This window comes from Temnothorax longispinosus, chromosome 1, assembly GCF_030848805.1.
Source record: "Temnothorax longispinosus isolate EJ_2023e chromosome 1, Tlon_JGU_v1, whole genome shotgun sequence".
NCBI lineage: Eukaryota > Metazoa > Arthropoda > Insecta > Hymenoptera > Formicidae > Temnothorax > Temnothorax longispinosus.
The window spans coordinates 4,189,062-4,205,303 of record NC_092358.1 but is presented as its reverse complement, the minus strand read 5'-3'; the positions used below and the strand labels follow the sequence as shown (position 1 = coordinate 4,205,303).

At 41.4% G+C, this 16,242-nt stretch overlaps 1 protein-coding gene across 1 annotated transcript in view; it reads left to right on the top strand.

Moving 5' to 3' along the window:
* Positions 1 to 15,957, top strand: part of LOC139816118 (uncharacterized) — a 41,360-nt gene extending 25,403 nt beyond the window's left edge. Inside the window, exon 2 of the mRNA XM_071783466.1 lies at positions 11,457 to 15,957. Coding sequence (XP_071639567.1) covers positions 11,457 to 13,298 — 1,842 coding nt within the window. The 3' untranslated portion in view covers positions 13,299 to 15,957. The remainder of the gene's footprint in view (positions 1 to 11,456) is intronic.
* Positions 15,958 to 16,242: the final 285 nt, after the last annotated feature.

The following is a 16,242-nucleotide window of genomic DNA, read 5'->3' as shown; positions in this document are numbered from 1 at the left end:
CGTATCGCATTACCATAATCAACTCCGAAATCGGATCGCATTTATGATTTCCGAATATACCAGTAACTGATGAATTAAATTGATGAATTAAAAGAGAGATTCTCAACTTCAAGTCTTGTAACAAAATTCGAATACCTGATAGTACTTATCGAGTGTCTAAATTCAATACACGCATATTATTTATCTTTTTGTTATTATATACAAGTTACATTATCTATATGTATAGAAATTGTTATTGTTATATATGGAAATGTTCATCCATCATATCAGTATTTTTTGGCTACATTTTTAACTCCGGTTGTATACGCATTTACCACTCGTTCTCGCTTACTCCGATAATTGCCGCTCCCTCGTCGTCGAAGTTGCCGAGGATCGACGAAGGGGTACGGCAAGCTGATAGCAGGCTACTTGCCAATTCTCGTGCACCGACCAGCACAATAATCGTTTATCGCTTCATTCGCCGACCATTATAAGCAAGCACCATCGGTAATAACGTCTCCCGCTGCGACCATATATCGTCCTGCCAGAGTTACACCGCTACGGATATCGAACGGCGAACGATTTATTAACCCCCCTATCGGCTCCGTTTTCGCGATATCGTATCCCGAGTAATTACCTGATGAGTCTATAATGCAACGTAATCAACCTGTCACGAGCACGCGGAATAAAAAAGTAAACGGCGGCGCCTCCGCCTCCGCCGTCGTTGTGATGAATGCGAATTTCTTTATTATTCAATCGCGCCGGATTATTATACCAACTTTGTTTACACGCGCGCGCATAAATTCACCGTCGCGTGTACCACGCGCGACGTTTGTCTCTCCGATATAAATAAAATACGGCATGCGTTTTTTTTTCTTTTGCTTCTTCTCTGCCTCTCTTATACCTCGCATAATATCCATATTTAATATCTCATTACTAGCACAAGACACGTTTCGGCCGTTTTATATTATGCTTCAGAACGTGTTCCGTAATTTGTATTACACGGTATAGACGTGGAAAGTAATTCTCAATTTCAGAATTATTCTTAAAGCTCGCGCAATTATATCGAAATAATGATAAATTTGCTGCTCTCACAAGTCCACAAATAAGAAACGATTGGGCTAATTGGGTCTTGTCATATTTTATGTAAATTCTATAAAGATTTATTATTTCTCTCTATGTCTTGAAATAAAAAAAATATTTTCCAAGCACATATTCAGTAATCTTCAGGCTTATTTAAAGACTTACTGAGATGTTTTGAACGAGAAGAATATTAAAATACAGTCGAAGATAAATTATTAAACTTCGCAAGTCACTGTCTCAGATTTTAAAGCCCTGCTATCGCCACATCAAAGTATATTTTTATTAGTTTTAAATTGGCGGAATCTTCTTTCCACATCCAAACAAAAAAAAAAGTACAAACTTTTCTTCACGTAATCGGCCGTAATTTCTGAACTTTCACTTTCGGAGGTAACGCCTCGCGTACCGATCGCAGACGAAAGAATATAACTCCGGTTCCTACCGCAAATCGATCTGCGAACGAGTTGGCATTTTCGTTCTCAATACGGTGCAAAAATGTTTCCGTAAAATTTTTGCGCTATGTTAGGCAATCGCAAGAACGACCACTATATCGAAATTATAAAAAAAAAATTGCATCGTTGCACGGAGCACAGTGATGTCTGTGTGCAGCAAGTAGATAGATAATAAACTCAGGCATGTTTTTATTACGATCGTGTCGGAAAACGATCGTAATAAGCATATCTGCACGGTAAATGCACACGAGTTTATAGTTTACAACATTCTGTGTTAAATCTTTATTAAAGAAACGTAACAAATAAAATATAACGTGTCCGAGAGCTATTTGAAATAGCTTCCTCTGCTGTTCCGATTCGACTTGACCGTGTTACTTACCGCATCATTTTCATCTGTCGGTGATGTCCATTCTGCCGTCGAACTTCGCGCGAACGTCGCGCACGAGAATCCAAACATACGCCCACGTACAAGGAAGTCATTAGAATGATGTATCTGATGCGAGGCGCCACAACTCGACTCAATGACCCGAATACTTTCGATACACGCGTGCCCGTTACTTTCTTATATACACCAGGACTCCTCCGTGACACTGTATAATCTTGCGATTATCCAACACTGAAGAAAGAGTATACGCGTAAGTGTTTTCGAAAACGTCATGCGTTTTCTCTTCGATTCTTAATAACGGGAGATTTTATTTGCTCTATTAATAGGCAACCTGCTCTCAAAGTCAGAATAGAATTACGATATCTAGGTCCAGGTATATATGCGCAAGATCTGTGCGCAAACATGTCGGAGAAAAATCATTTTTCGCAATTAAAGTATTTCTCATATACGATATAGTTGCAAAAATTAATAAACACTTATGTCTGTGTTGACTGGTGTTTTTCAAATTATATTTTGCATATCTCAGCGAATGTAAATTGCGTTGCATTTCAGCGTGATATAATGAATTGGAGAAATTCAATTTTGAATTTAACAAAAAATTATAAATTATTAAGAACATTTGTACGTAGTGTTTTGCGCAGAAAATAAATGAAAATTTGAACACTAATTTCCGTAATTTCCAAATATAGTTACTAATACCAATTGTACAATTTAACAATAATGCCTTCGACAATATTAAGCGATTTCTATGGAACCTGCGTTACGTAAACTACTGCAAACACGGTAGTTACATATCGATATTTTGTATGGGACACTTTTCCCGAGCTTGCTTAATACAATTTCGCTTAAAAATCTCGCGGTTTCTTTTGGGCGTCGCGCTTGTCGTATCGCGCTTATAAAACGCGTGAACGCGTTCTTATGTAATTTATTTAGAAGCTGCGTGTGGGAGGGCGTATTTATAAGACCGGCGACTCGGAGTACGAAATTACGCCACTATGCTCATTGTGTAAGTATTGTCGACATATACGCAAGCTAGTTAAACTTTCGCTTAACGGACACTGAAAACTGACCCTTGACTGTCTCGGCGATAGAATGCGCGATAAATCTGCTACCGATATCTGATACCGATCGAAGGATACGGTCGATGCAAAAAATATGTCAAACAGGTTAACAGCACAGACTATACGTTCTCCACAGTAAATAACGTAGATTTCGAAAAGTATTTGGATCACAAGATGGGCATCAATTGATTCTCACACTGTTAAATTCGTAGTTTCAAATTGTACTCAATTTGAGTCATTTTTAACTATTTCTATAAGTCACTTAATAATATGTCTATCTTAATATGTTCATCTTACCGTAATCACTGAAATTAATTGCAAGTAAGAATTCAAGAAGACGCGGTGATTTAGGGAAAGTAGTTTCGAATAAAATTGTGAGGAAAATTCTTTGCAAAGCATGCGATATATGATGTAATCATATATGAAAAACTGATAAGTGCGCGGAAGATAAACACTGATGAAAATGTGCGTACCGCATCTCGATATTGAACAAATCCCATAAAAAAATCTATGAATGACATATCCTGATATGCTCGTTGCAAATAGAACATATTATTTGCATAAGTAATGCGTCGTAAATATAAGTTATGGATAGTTTCAGCTTCGCGCGTTATCTTGACTCCTACGGATCGATAGGATAGCGATTCGTAACGCGCTTCTCGCGTCATAATTTAACCGGTAAGAAGCGTGAGAAACTGAGAACATCATGTAATTCCATGTTGTACCAAGATGTTTGCACGCAAATGTTGTCGTACTAAAATTTAATCCTAGAATTATTACGATCATAACCTTGGAAACCTTCTAAAATATACAGATTTTTGTTAAACATAAAGAGTTACGTGAAATGATAAGATGTAAGTTTAAGTATAAAACGAAGCGTGATAAAATAGGTATGTTTTAACAAGATATTTCTCACACAATAAATATTTGAAGATGAAAAATATTCGTGTACCGAGTGTGCTCGAGAAAACGCGCAAAAAAATTACAATATATCTGTTGAAATAAATTAAAATTGATATGTGTCTTAATTTAAATCTGATTGTAATTAGACAAAATATTGCATCAAGTTAAAAGAAATTCTATATTCCTATAATCAAACTCTCTCTTTAAACTTTAAACTTTATATCTAAATTAATCTAAAGTAAATTTTATTGTTTATTTCAAAGTTTAATTACTGAGATTACGAATTGTGTATTGAATATTATTAAGTGTGATAACAATTGAACTTGTACTAACGTTTTCTAACGGAAGATTGATATTTCATGAAGATAACTATTTCTTTTACACTTCTGCTGTTCACTCCGTATAATGTCTTGAGATTTATACGATACACTTGCATACCACACCCAGTCGCAACCTTGATCGGCCTCTTTCGCAGATTCCTCAGAATCTGATACGCTCGTATCATTTACTTCGCGTACTTACTGCTCGAGCGATTCTCCGATCACGTGCTTCACGCTGTCACGTTCGCGTCACGCAGAACCGGATATACGCGAAAAGAATCTCGACAGTGACCGGTCAAGAACGCCGACAAACGCAGCATCCATTTGTGCAACAGTGACATGCATTTTACCTCGTTTACCTTCGCTGTGTCCCGATGAGACCATTAAGAACGCAGTACTAAATTATTATTATTACTTTTTGCGGATCAAAATAATTATACGCCATATTAGGCAGGGTACATCAAAGGTGTTTATAAGAGTAAATCAGTTTGTTCGTTTATAAGATCTATTTGAGATATATGACTTGATACGCTTAAAATAGATCTTAATTATGAGCCACGGATACTTGACGTTTTAATTCTGATGAGCATCTTATTTATCTAAGAGGGCCTAACGGAAGAAAACTGGAAAAAATTGATAATGTTAGACATTGAAAAGAAACTCCTTCTTGTTTCTCATCTGAGAAACACGAAAATGGGACACGAGGGTATCCACGAAGGGACGTTCGTCGAACAGGGACAGGGCGTCGAAACGAGGGCGAGGGCGTTAACTTGATTTGCGCCCACCTCGCGCCGGTTCACAAATCCGTGATTCTTTCGTGATGATGGGATCGTCTTTTAAGACCAGCCGCACCTGCATATTGTTTATAACTCATCGGATAAATCCGTCGGCCCGAGACATCGTCATGTTCTTCGTCACTTTATGCACGGTACCCACGCGAATTCCTGCGTGAATTCCTCTGTTTATTAACTGGTATTATCGCCGTGCTGTCGATTTCGCGCAAGCGTAGTCGGAATATAGATCATAATCGTGTATCTTGTTGACTTTGATCCCGGTACGTTTAAAGCGCCGGGCTTCTCCGGAAAGCGCTCTGGGCATTTTAATTGAGTCCGCTATAAAAAAAAAGGAATAATTATCGCCTCGGAGACCGTTGATACGTTGAGTTGACGAAGAACTACAAGCGATTCGCGATACGATACAGTGAAATGTCGAGCTTGTATCAGAATACATATGGGATTCTCTTTCTAATGGTATTAAAGAACTAAATGAACATTATCTACTTTCTAATATTAGACATCTTGATTTTTTCCCTGTGACATCATTAAGGATTTATTTGTAACTAACTGAGAAATGGCATGTTGTTATCTATTTTCAATTTCAAAGGGATTTTTTAATTTTTGATTGTTCGTATTGTTCATAGCTCATAGATAATTATTTGACACTGAAAATTCTTCTTAATTCCAGTATCTGCATGTGATCGAGAACAAATGTTCAGCTTCTTGAACGACCTGCGCGAAGATACCATACATTTGTATGATAAATGGAACTACGGGGAATAATCAATATAACGAAACGACGACTTTGTTAGCGCGCGAAGGAATCGTTCGATCTTGGATGTCAGCGTGACGAAATAAATTACCCCCAATACCGCTCGTATCGAGATACCGCTCGTACAAATATATTAGCGCAATTTATCGCGGTCGAGCCAATCTTAAAGAAAAAAGAAAGAGGAAGGAATTTGTTATCCGCGATAAAAACAATCCCGCGGGCGCACAATGTTCGTAATTGATTATTGGACCTTGACGCGTCTCCTGATAAACTTCGCGCTCCTCGGTAATGAACGTGGCTCCGAAAGCAGATACGACAGAAGAAGAAAAATGAAAGAAGCAATAAATAAATATATCTGATACGAGAGAAACGCGCGGCGTGTCTAATTTAGCCGCACATCAATCATCGCGCGTATTAAGCGTCGTAACACGAGCGGCGATGATCGCTTTTTCATTTAAACGATCCTGTCGCGTGGGATGCATTGATTATGAAGGAGTACACTTGCAAAAAAAAACGTGCATGCGTACGTGCGTGCGTGCGTGCGTGCGCGGGCAGATACGTACTCGTGGAATGACTCGACACCGTCACGCCGAAGTGACCTCACGCCGAGGTGTCCGCGCGACAGTACGTGGTCTCCTTTCAACAGGAAACCACCATTCTCTATTCCGTCGACCGGACAGTCCCGGCGCGCGCCTTTTAACATCTTGTTGCCCAGCCGCCTTTATAAATCGGGCGATATTAATCCTACGTATATTTACAATATCTGCGCGCGCGCTTAGCGTCGATTTATGAGAAGCCGCACGAGCCGAGGACACTATGATTAATCTCGATACACCAGTATCGAGTAAACATTGAATCCACACGTCCGTGTTGTTTGACATCGATAATCGTCCCGAGAGGACCGAATATTAATCCCTCGTAAGGAATTAACCGTATAGCGCTCGAACGACTGACGTTTAACACGTCGCCCACGGATTGAGACCTTTTTGATCGTAACATATATATATGCGTGTACCGCTTGGGGAAAATCGAGATCTGGCTGGGAGAATTCTCTTGAGTGTCAATGCCTTATGTAAACGGCTTACGGACATTCTTGCAAGCAAAAATATTTTTTAAATTAATTAATATTTAATTGTAAGACGATAATTTTAGAGTTTTAATTTAGAATATCTAAATGTGGAAGACAAAAAGTGTCATTCAACTTGTCGTGTGGTATCGGATATGTATTGTATAATGTAATTACATTAGATAATGTTCAAGATATTCGCGGCACAATTTTATTCAATTGTAACATATATTCGTATGATGGTGAGCAGAAACGACGCGTCTATTCTTGAGACACGGGCGCATTTTCCATCATCGATGCAAGAGTTAGTATGGTATACTGGTGGTACCGGTTTGTGCGGATCTCAGTCTCTTTATTCAGAGTAACTCTTAATCCTCCTCCGCGTCCTCCTCTTTACCTTCCATTTTGCAATCGCGGGGGCACGATAAGTAATAAAAGCGAGGATAAAGTCCTGCAAATGTGCTGTAAATCGCTGCGAAATAATTGCCGAAGCAGCGCCGTGAGTTATCTTAAGTAAGATAACTCACAAAAGACATATGGGGTAACGTTCGTATTGAATCTGAACTATACGTCGGATCTGAACTTGATTTGACGGAATGTGAATATTTGATTTTTATCGTGTTCTTTTTTCCTCGAAACGCTGTCGTTAGTCGTTATGCGACTCCATGTTGGCGATATTGAAATTCGGCGTTTAAGTAAAAAGTGTCGACGGCCGCGCCGGGCGAAAATAATGCGTCGCCACGTGTATCGTAAAGTAGCTACATATACACCCACGCTGCAGGTCTCTCCTGTTACCCTTCTCCTGTCACCTACACTGTACCCCACCCTTGTTCTGCAGCTTCGTTTCTCCTGTGGCGAGGAAAGCGACATGATCAGTGGCGGTTTCATGCACATTCTGTTTGCATGGGTCCACGTATAAAAATAGAATCACTCTCTTATAATGATCGAAGAAATTGAGTAATATAGGAAGTTCGAATATATGAAAAGTAACTAGCTTTATTATGATTGCAGGGAAGTATGCCTCCAAAAATTAACATGCATAAATTATAAAGATTTTCTTATCGAAATATTAATTGTATTTTTCCAACAGTAAATTATTTATTAAAGTTTTATGTGCATATCGCAGAAATTGTTAATTATATATGTTTGATAATTTGTCCCTTAATCATGTCATTTCTCGCGAATTAAACTGCGAATTGAAGAGATTCTCAGAAATCAAGTAATAAAATGAAATAACAGTGGGGTCCCTGGAACAATCACGTGACAGTGCGGTTAATCTTAGCCATTCCACCAGGCGTACCGTCACTCGGGTCGTGGCAAGGACGGCAGCGACCTTCCCGGAGTCGCAAAAATCCGGCGCGCTGCAACAGCACGAAACACGATGCGCGCTGTAATGCAACAGCAAGCCCGGCAATAAAATCAAACTCGGGAGGTCCAGACACTTTTATATTCGCAATCTTTAAATTTCGCGCAGCTTTTACGTCGCACCGTGGCCCGCATAAGAAACTTGAACGAGAAGAAAAATGTAATTCTCTTTTTTTTTCTCTCTTCTCGCTTTTTCGCGCCAACCATCGCGTCACGGTATCGCGTAATAACACCATTAAACGCGCGTCGCGAGAAACATGTACTTTGTCGGTCGAGTGCGTCGATAGCTAATCGAAATTATAGTATGTTCGTGAAATCATTTTCTTTAACTTCCCCCTACGCGAATTAAAATAATTCCCGGCACGTCGTCCTTAAGTTCTCCAAAACACGTTTGTGCTCCTTATCTCGACCCATGAACGTCGTCGGGATTATTATAGGAGGATCCATGGGCGTCGTCAGGACTGCTGAGGATATGCTTCAAACTTCCTTATATACTCTTTTTTTTTATTATTGTTATAATTGAATACACGCAAGAGTACAATTGATTACAAATCATATACTTATTGTATGTGATTATTTAATATTTTGTGTTTTTTTTGTATTTTTATATATTTTACTACTCTTTTATAATTGTTTATTACAAAATTTATGCACCCCACTCACTTATTATAATTTATCTTTAATATTTAAAGAAATATTTTATAAAATCTGTTTCAGAAACATTTACAACTTGCCTTTTTCAAACAAATTCTCTGCCTCCTGTCTGCAGATATAAAGTAGTGCACGTGCATCTTGTCGCACGTATCTTGCGGCGCCCATGGCATCTCGCTGTGCGTCCTTTCTCCGTGCATGTCGCCGGGCAATCGCGTAATAAGAAATAAATTAAGCGTTTATGTTCGGCGGCAGTCGCTATCTCCCGAATGCGGATTCCCCGGCACGTGAGAAGCACGCACGCCTAATTGCCGTTGAAATGATCGTCGAGTACGCCTTAAAACACTCAACAATGCGCAGCTCATTACGACCGCTCCCTCATTCTCCGCGACGCAGGAGGAATGTCCTTTCGCGCGAATCTCTGAATTTTTCCCAATTTTCGGACGCTGTTGGTATATCAAAAATCGACTTTTTTATCGCATTTTTAGCAGACGATTAGTCTCTCGAATGTCACGAACGTCAATATTGTTTCCGCACCCGAAATTGCGCGTTGTTATGCGAAATCCATCATTCAACTTCGCACAATCGAAGTCACGTAGCCTCCACGATGATCACTATAATCATAATGTATGAATGTAGTGTCCCTGCGTGCATAATTTCAGATGTGAATGCCATTAATGGCGAAGAAAAATGGTTGAAATTGCTTCAAGGCTCGCGAGTAAATAGTCACGAAATTCCTGAACTCTGACGAGGACCGCACGATTGTAAACAGATAATAAAGCACCGTTTTCTTCCTCGGTTATTACCTGGATTGTCGTGCCCCTCGCAAACGTCGATACACACTTTGTTTTCTTCCGAGATTCTCACCTACAAATACCTCGCGCGACGATTCTGCTTCCGTCGATCGTCGATATCGATGCAACGCTCGCCATTGTTTGCAAATGCGAGTCCCGGACGCGTAATGGTTCCGGCATTATTAGACGTAGGACTTGTATATGTACTTATACGTTTGCCGTTTGAGCGATAATCTCGACTACCGTGCGCGAATCTTCGCGGAGCAGAAGAGGCAAGGATCCTGATAAACCGTTCCGCTCTCGCATAAATAAATATTGTATTCGCGATGTTGGCTCCTTTACCCGCGCGACTTCGTCAAGGTCGCGTTTACAAAGAACTCGAGCGTATGCAGGTATCTTATTACATTCGCAATAGCCGCGTATTATATAGGTGTAGAACCCACGACGAACAGTGAGAGGAAATCGATTAAGAACGCGATCGATAAGTCTAAAAATCAGAATGGACGATAATTACCTGCGTCCTATGGGCAACGCGTAATTTATGCTCGGAACTGAAAGTCACGGAGCGTGGCACGATACATAAATAGCGAGAACATAGAACGCGCTATGATTAGTCGATCGAGATCTAAAAGAGTCATTTTGTCATTTTGCGCGCGTAAAATGCATTTATATAAAATAATGTGAATCTTCTCCAAAAATTCACGCAATTCACATAAAAGATCATTTATATTAAAATATTGCCCTCATGTAGCGTCATTAGTAAAAGATTTTGAGATTTAATTTATTTTAATTAGTCTTAAATATGCAGTCGGCTCGTGTTGTATTCACGCAGTCAAGTTACATTCTCGTGTAATTGTTAAAAAAATTTTGATTCGCGAGATTCAGCGACAACAGGAAGTAATGCGCTGCGAAATTGTGTCCGCGACGAGTCCGCTGTAAAAATGTACGAGATTTTCATCGGCAGAGCGGTCTGTCGTTGCAAGATTTTACGAGCGACCACATCGGGCAATTTATAAATCGCACGGATGCACACCTGCCTGCGTCCTTCGTGCAAAACGCGGGACGCATAAAAGCGGTTTATCGTCTCTCGGCGCGAATTCGACGTGGAACCGACACGATCGCGTTGCGTTTTGTTCCTCTTCTTTCGGGAGGGAATAAGGCATTCGCGAGCTCGTTTGGCGGTTCCGCGTGTCTTTAACGACGCCACAAAAAACGCACGACTAAAATGTTATATCCTGTAAATGTTACACCCGGACTGTTTACTTGGATATTACGGTAATTCGAACGCTGATACGGCTTCATTTGCGTGGTTTTGTTTATTTCACTAGCTAGCATAAACTGAACGCTTAATTTTCTACTACGCTTCATTACGATCGCTTCCTTACAGTCACTGCATAATTGAACCTTAATATAAATTTTATTAAATCATAAATTAAATATAAGCTATTTTTGCCATAGAACATGAATTGCTTCCAAACTGCAACTGGTTAATTTGCAAGGAATGTAAACTTGATTCTTCTGCATATTTCAAATTTACTTATATAAACAAGCCTCGGATCTTATATAAACGTTATATATTCAATTTCGAAACTTTATGTCTGTCGAAAAAATTGGCAATAAATTATAATGAAAATTACAATAGGTAAGTTTAGTAATAGTTTTGATATAGATAAAATTGTTTCATAAATAAGCATTTTCTATTTACAAAATGTGTTTGCTATCGATCCCTGTACATAGAGTTAATATACAAAACTCTAAGAAATGTAAATCAATCTGATTCAGTCTATTATGAAATAAATATATTTCTGACATAACTGAAATTGTAGTATTGAACAATTGTATGGTTTTTCAGGTACTGCTTCAGGCGGCACTGGTCTGGGAGGAGGCGCGCGGCGCTCCAGCAAAGAAGAGCGACATACTCGCCGGTACAGAATTCCTCTCGGTCTTTATAAACGGCGCGATGGCAACACCCCCGCAACGGCGCCGGGGCTTTCGACGTGGCGGTCACCAAGCGGCCGCGCCAGCGGGTGACAGCGCGACCGCCGAGTCGCACCAACATGAGGCGTCGATCTATCGAATATCACGGAATCCGAGCGGCGCCCGACCGATTTCGGTGTCTAGGCCGCAGACAAACGGCCGCGAAGAGGTCGTTCGTTTCTATCCTATAAATCAAAAGACACTGGAGAATCGGCAGCAGAATCTAGCGTCGTTGATCGACGACCTGAGCACGCCTGGCGGCATAAGTTCGACGCGATTGACGTCCTCGAGCGCGGCGACAACGACGATGACGAACACGCCGACGCTGACCTATCAAGATCGAACGAGGTCGAACGGGACCAACGGATCTTCTATCGGCAGAGGTGTTGTCAGCCGGCAAAAGGTGATTGGAGTCAGCGTCACGTCCACGGTCGAGGCCACGCCGTATAAAGTGCGCGTCGAGCATTACGACAGCACTGACGCCGCGGTGGTTACGCGACCACCAGGTTTGGAATCTGCGGTGAATAGAGAAGTTACCAGAGAGTCGACCGCTAGAAGCATGACGAGGGATACGAGCAGACCGGCGACGCCGTCGTCCACGACAACAACAACAACGACCACGACCACGACGACTACGATAACGTCGACGCCACCGCCGGATCGATTTGTCACCGAGGAACTCAGCAACATTGTCTCGGAGTCAAACAGAAGCGAATTTTCCATCGACGAGGACTCGCCGAGAACGAGCTGGCGCGGCCGCGTAACCATGAAGCCACGAATTCAACAGACCCCCGCGAAGAGTCACCAGGACGAGGAAGTCAATGAGGCGACGCGGATCATCGACGTCGATGCGATCACTCTACCGACGGAGGTGAATTACGAGCTACCTGTAGAGAACTCGGAACGGCGGGAGTTGAACGAAGAACTGCCGGAGATGTCGTCGGATCGGCTTCAAGGACGCAAAATGGGACGTCATTACGACGCGCCGCTCTACAACCGATCGGGCCCGAAGGTGTATAGCCAATCGTCGAAGGCGTACAAACCTCCGCGTACCTATAACGAGCCGGCCAAGGTATACAGCGAACCGGCCAAGGTGTACGGTGAACCCGAGCGTGTGTACGGAGAGCCGGCTAAGGTGTACGGCGAGCCAGCTAAGGTCTACAGCGAACCAGCCAAAGTCTACAGCGAGCCCGCGAAGATCTATAGTGAGCCCGCCAAAGTTTACGGCGAGCCAGAGAAAATCTATTCTGAACCGTCTAAAATCTACTCGGAGCCGGCCAAAGTCTACTCCGAGCCGGCCAAGATCTACTCGCAGCCGGCCAAGGTGTACGGCGAGCCCAGCAAGGTGTACGACTCCGAGGGTCAGCCGGTGGACCGTCAGCAAGAGAGCGGCGAGCCCGACGAACAGAACTACGAGATCGACGAGTCGGTCAGCGTCGGCAGCAACGGCAACGTCCACGGGCCTCAATTGGTTGTTACGGAGGAAACCCCGGGCGCATCCGAGGTCGAGGACGGTCACAAGGTCGGCTACGTGGTGGAGGGCAGGAACTATAGGAAGTACAGGGTCGAAGAAAGAACGCCGGACGGCTTCATCGTGGGCGAGTACGGCGTCGTCAGTCATGATGATGGTTCGCTGCGCGGCGTCAGATACACCGCTGACGGCACTATCAATCCTCAGCTCATCTACGACGCCCTGATGAAGTTCCTCGCATTGTGAGCGTCGTAACAGAAGAAAATAAAAGGAAGAAAGACGAATCGCCGCATGACGTCGGGGGAAGTCGCGTCGCTGGACCAATTTCATCTTCATAATTTATGTTTAAAAAATCGAAAATAATTCGAAGCTCTGGTGAAAGGCAATTGCTATGATCTACGCGATATCTCCATTGCAATTGTTTTCCAGATGTCTGGTCGATGATCTGGTTTTCTAGATCATTCAATATCAGCTAATGATGGCGATGGATTATGGAGAGCACCATTATTTCCTTCTTCAGGAAGACTCGGTCCCGACGTCGATGGCGAAATTGCGGATTTCTTCGAGATGGCTTCGGCGATGTCGTCGACGAGACGAACACGACTGATTCTTTTGCTCTTGCCAACTCAACTGCCTCAACAATTAATTTTAAGGACGACGACTTAGGATCTAAGGAAAAACTCATTCGACGTAGGCGAACGCCAAGTACCGAAAGGTCGACCGGGACCGACGCACGAAAGTCGAATCTCGACGCTCAGTCATTGCGAAACGCTGACAGATGAAAGTTACTCTTTGGGTGGCGAAAGTACGAACTTTTGTGCGCAGTGCTGTTCGATGGCCTTTGACGATTGTGGCAACCGATCGAAGTGGTTGTCGAACGTTTTTCTCTAGAGCTACTCGCAAGAACTTTTGAAGTGAGAACGCGGCTACTTTGCGGGCCGCTAAAAATATATTTTAGTGCGTAAGAAGCTTGCGCTTGTGTGCACGGCACGCATCGGCCTGGACGATTTAATGTAATATGGACAATGTTAGGGAGTTAGTAATTTTTCGTTTGCAAATTTTATACGACATTCGATACGGTATTTATCCTTGCTTGAGAGCACGATAATAAATTCATAACTGTCGTTTCATTATCATAATTATGAGATAAATGGGAGTCGTGCCTGACGAAACGTAAAATGTTGAAGAGATGTCTGATCCCGGTGCGATATCGGCGCAACTCGAGATTGATTTTAAGTTTACACTGACAATGATTTCCTCGTACGCATATCGATACGTATCTTCACAAATAAATATCTGACATAACGAGAATCCGTACCCACCTTTGTGCACTCGTCGAGGATGTACCCGCGACAGGCCCTCGATCCCTGATCTCTGATCTTTGATCTCCGGTAAGAAAATTTTGAATTGAATGCTCGGACCCCAAATATTTGGGCTGCAACAAATACTTGGCTGAAAGTGTGTTTTAACACGTACGTTCTATGAAAAGACTTGCATTACAGAACTAATTCACGATAGCTTTCCGTCAACTTTTTAGAATAATAAATGTCGGAGATCCTCGATCGATCAATATGATACGATCTCGCGTGACACGAGATTAAATCTTTTCTTATATATTGAAGAGAAATGTTATCGCAGTGTCAAGAGATCTGTATTGAGATTAATTTAACCACTGAAGGGGATTTAACGAATTACTCGCTATTTTTTATGCCGCAGTTAATGATGGAACATTCGATATTTTCTCTTATTGTTTTTAACGCCTAAGAAATGCTTAATGTACATACAGTACGATCCAGGTTTGTTGAAGTACCTTGTCTTCAAGGTATTTAATAAAAATATAAAAAATAAAATAAATAGTATTTAAACAAAATATTTTATCATGAGATATATTGAAATTACTCGATGAATCGACCGCGTCCGAATGTTCCAACATTGAAAGCCTCCGAAATCACTTGACTGAGAGTCCCCTTCGTGCGCTTTTATCGCGGTCACGCTTCTGCGATGAAGAGGTAGATGAAGAAATTGCAACTGCCAGGGCCCTCGTCCGAGAATGGTCGGTCCCCTAAATTAGCTAGCGGGCCCCGCAGCTGCGATGGACGGACCGACTTGTCGCGGCAGCGTCTCCGCGCGTATCCTAGCTTCGTAAGTTCCCTAGATCTTAAGGCTGACAAAGGAAGTATCTCAATCAGAGCGAGAAAGCTCGTTTTTCTTCGTAGTGTCGATTATATTATTTAGCGATTACAACTAGCTCGTTCTTTCACATTACCTCAGTCCTTTGAGATAGTTCCTCTCGCCACGCAATATCGAGCGCACACACTCATACTACTAAGCGCGAGTAACGCTCCGCGAAATTCGCCGAGAAACATATACGGGATGTTCCGAAATCGTCTTTACTTCCTTGATGAGCAATTGCAGGAAGATAAATTTCAAGTTTATCGACGAAAAGAAAGATACATAAATAAAAGCAATGTTAGTTTCTGGGCAGCCTGTATATGGATATCTCTCGCGTATTGCTCACGTTCGTAGACTATAAAGGTCTCGATTATATTCTACTTTACTCTTCCGTATGTACATTTCTAAAGCATTTCAATATATTACAGACGGTATCTCTAAGAATTCTTTCTTGTATAAGGCATGCATCCTAGATAATCTTTAGTACCTTTACTATAAAAATACTATATAATGCTGTCGTGCAAGCCATCGCCATTTTTCAACAGCAACTTTGTAATAAATCCATTGCCATGAAGAAAACATTCCGATTATTATGACCTGAGTAAAATGAGCATTTCTCCGATCAGCCAACTATTAATCCCGATTATTTCCTAATAAACTTAATTTTATATCTTTCGTAATATTTTTTTCAACGTTTATATTTATGAATTCTCCAAATCTAAAATAAGTTATTCTAAGGAATGTTTATAAAAAATTAAAATATGAATCTGTTATATGATTATAAATCTCAAAAATCATCAATTTATGATATTTTTTATTTAATTTATATTTATATTCATAACAAAAAACTAATTGAAAGTCATTCTTTTAATAATAAACTATGCATACACCATTTCGCGAAATTGTGAAAAAATTTGATCAAATTCATGTTATTTGCTGACATAAAGGACGATTTATGCATGTGTTGTTACCTGGAACGGAAATCGATAATACGCACATCATGAATATGAAGCGATCA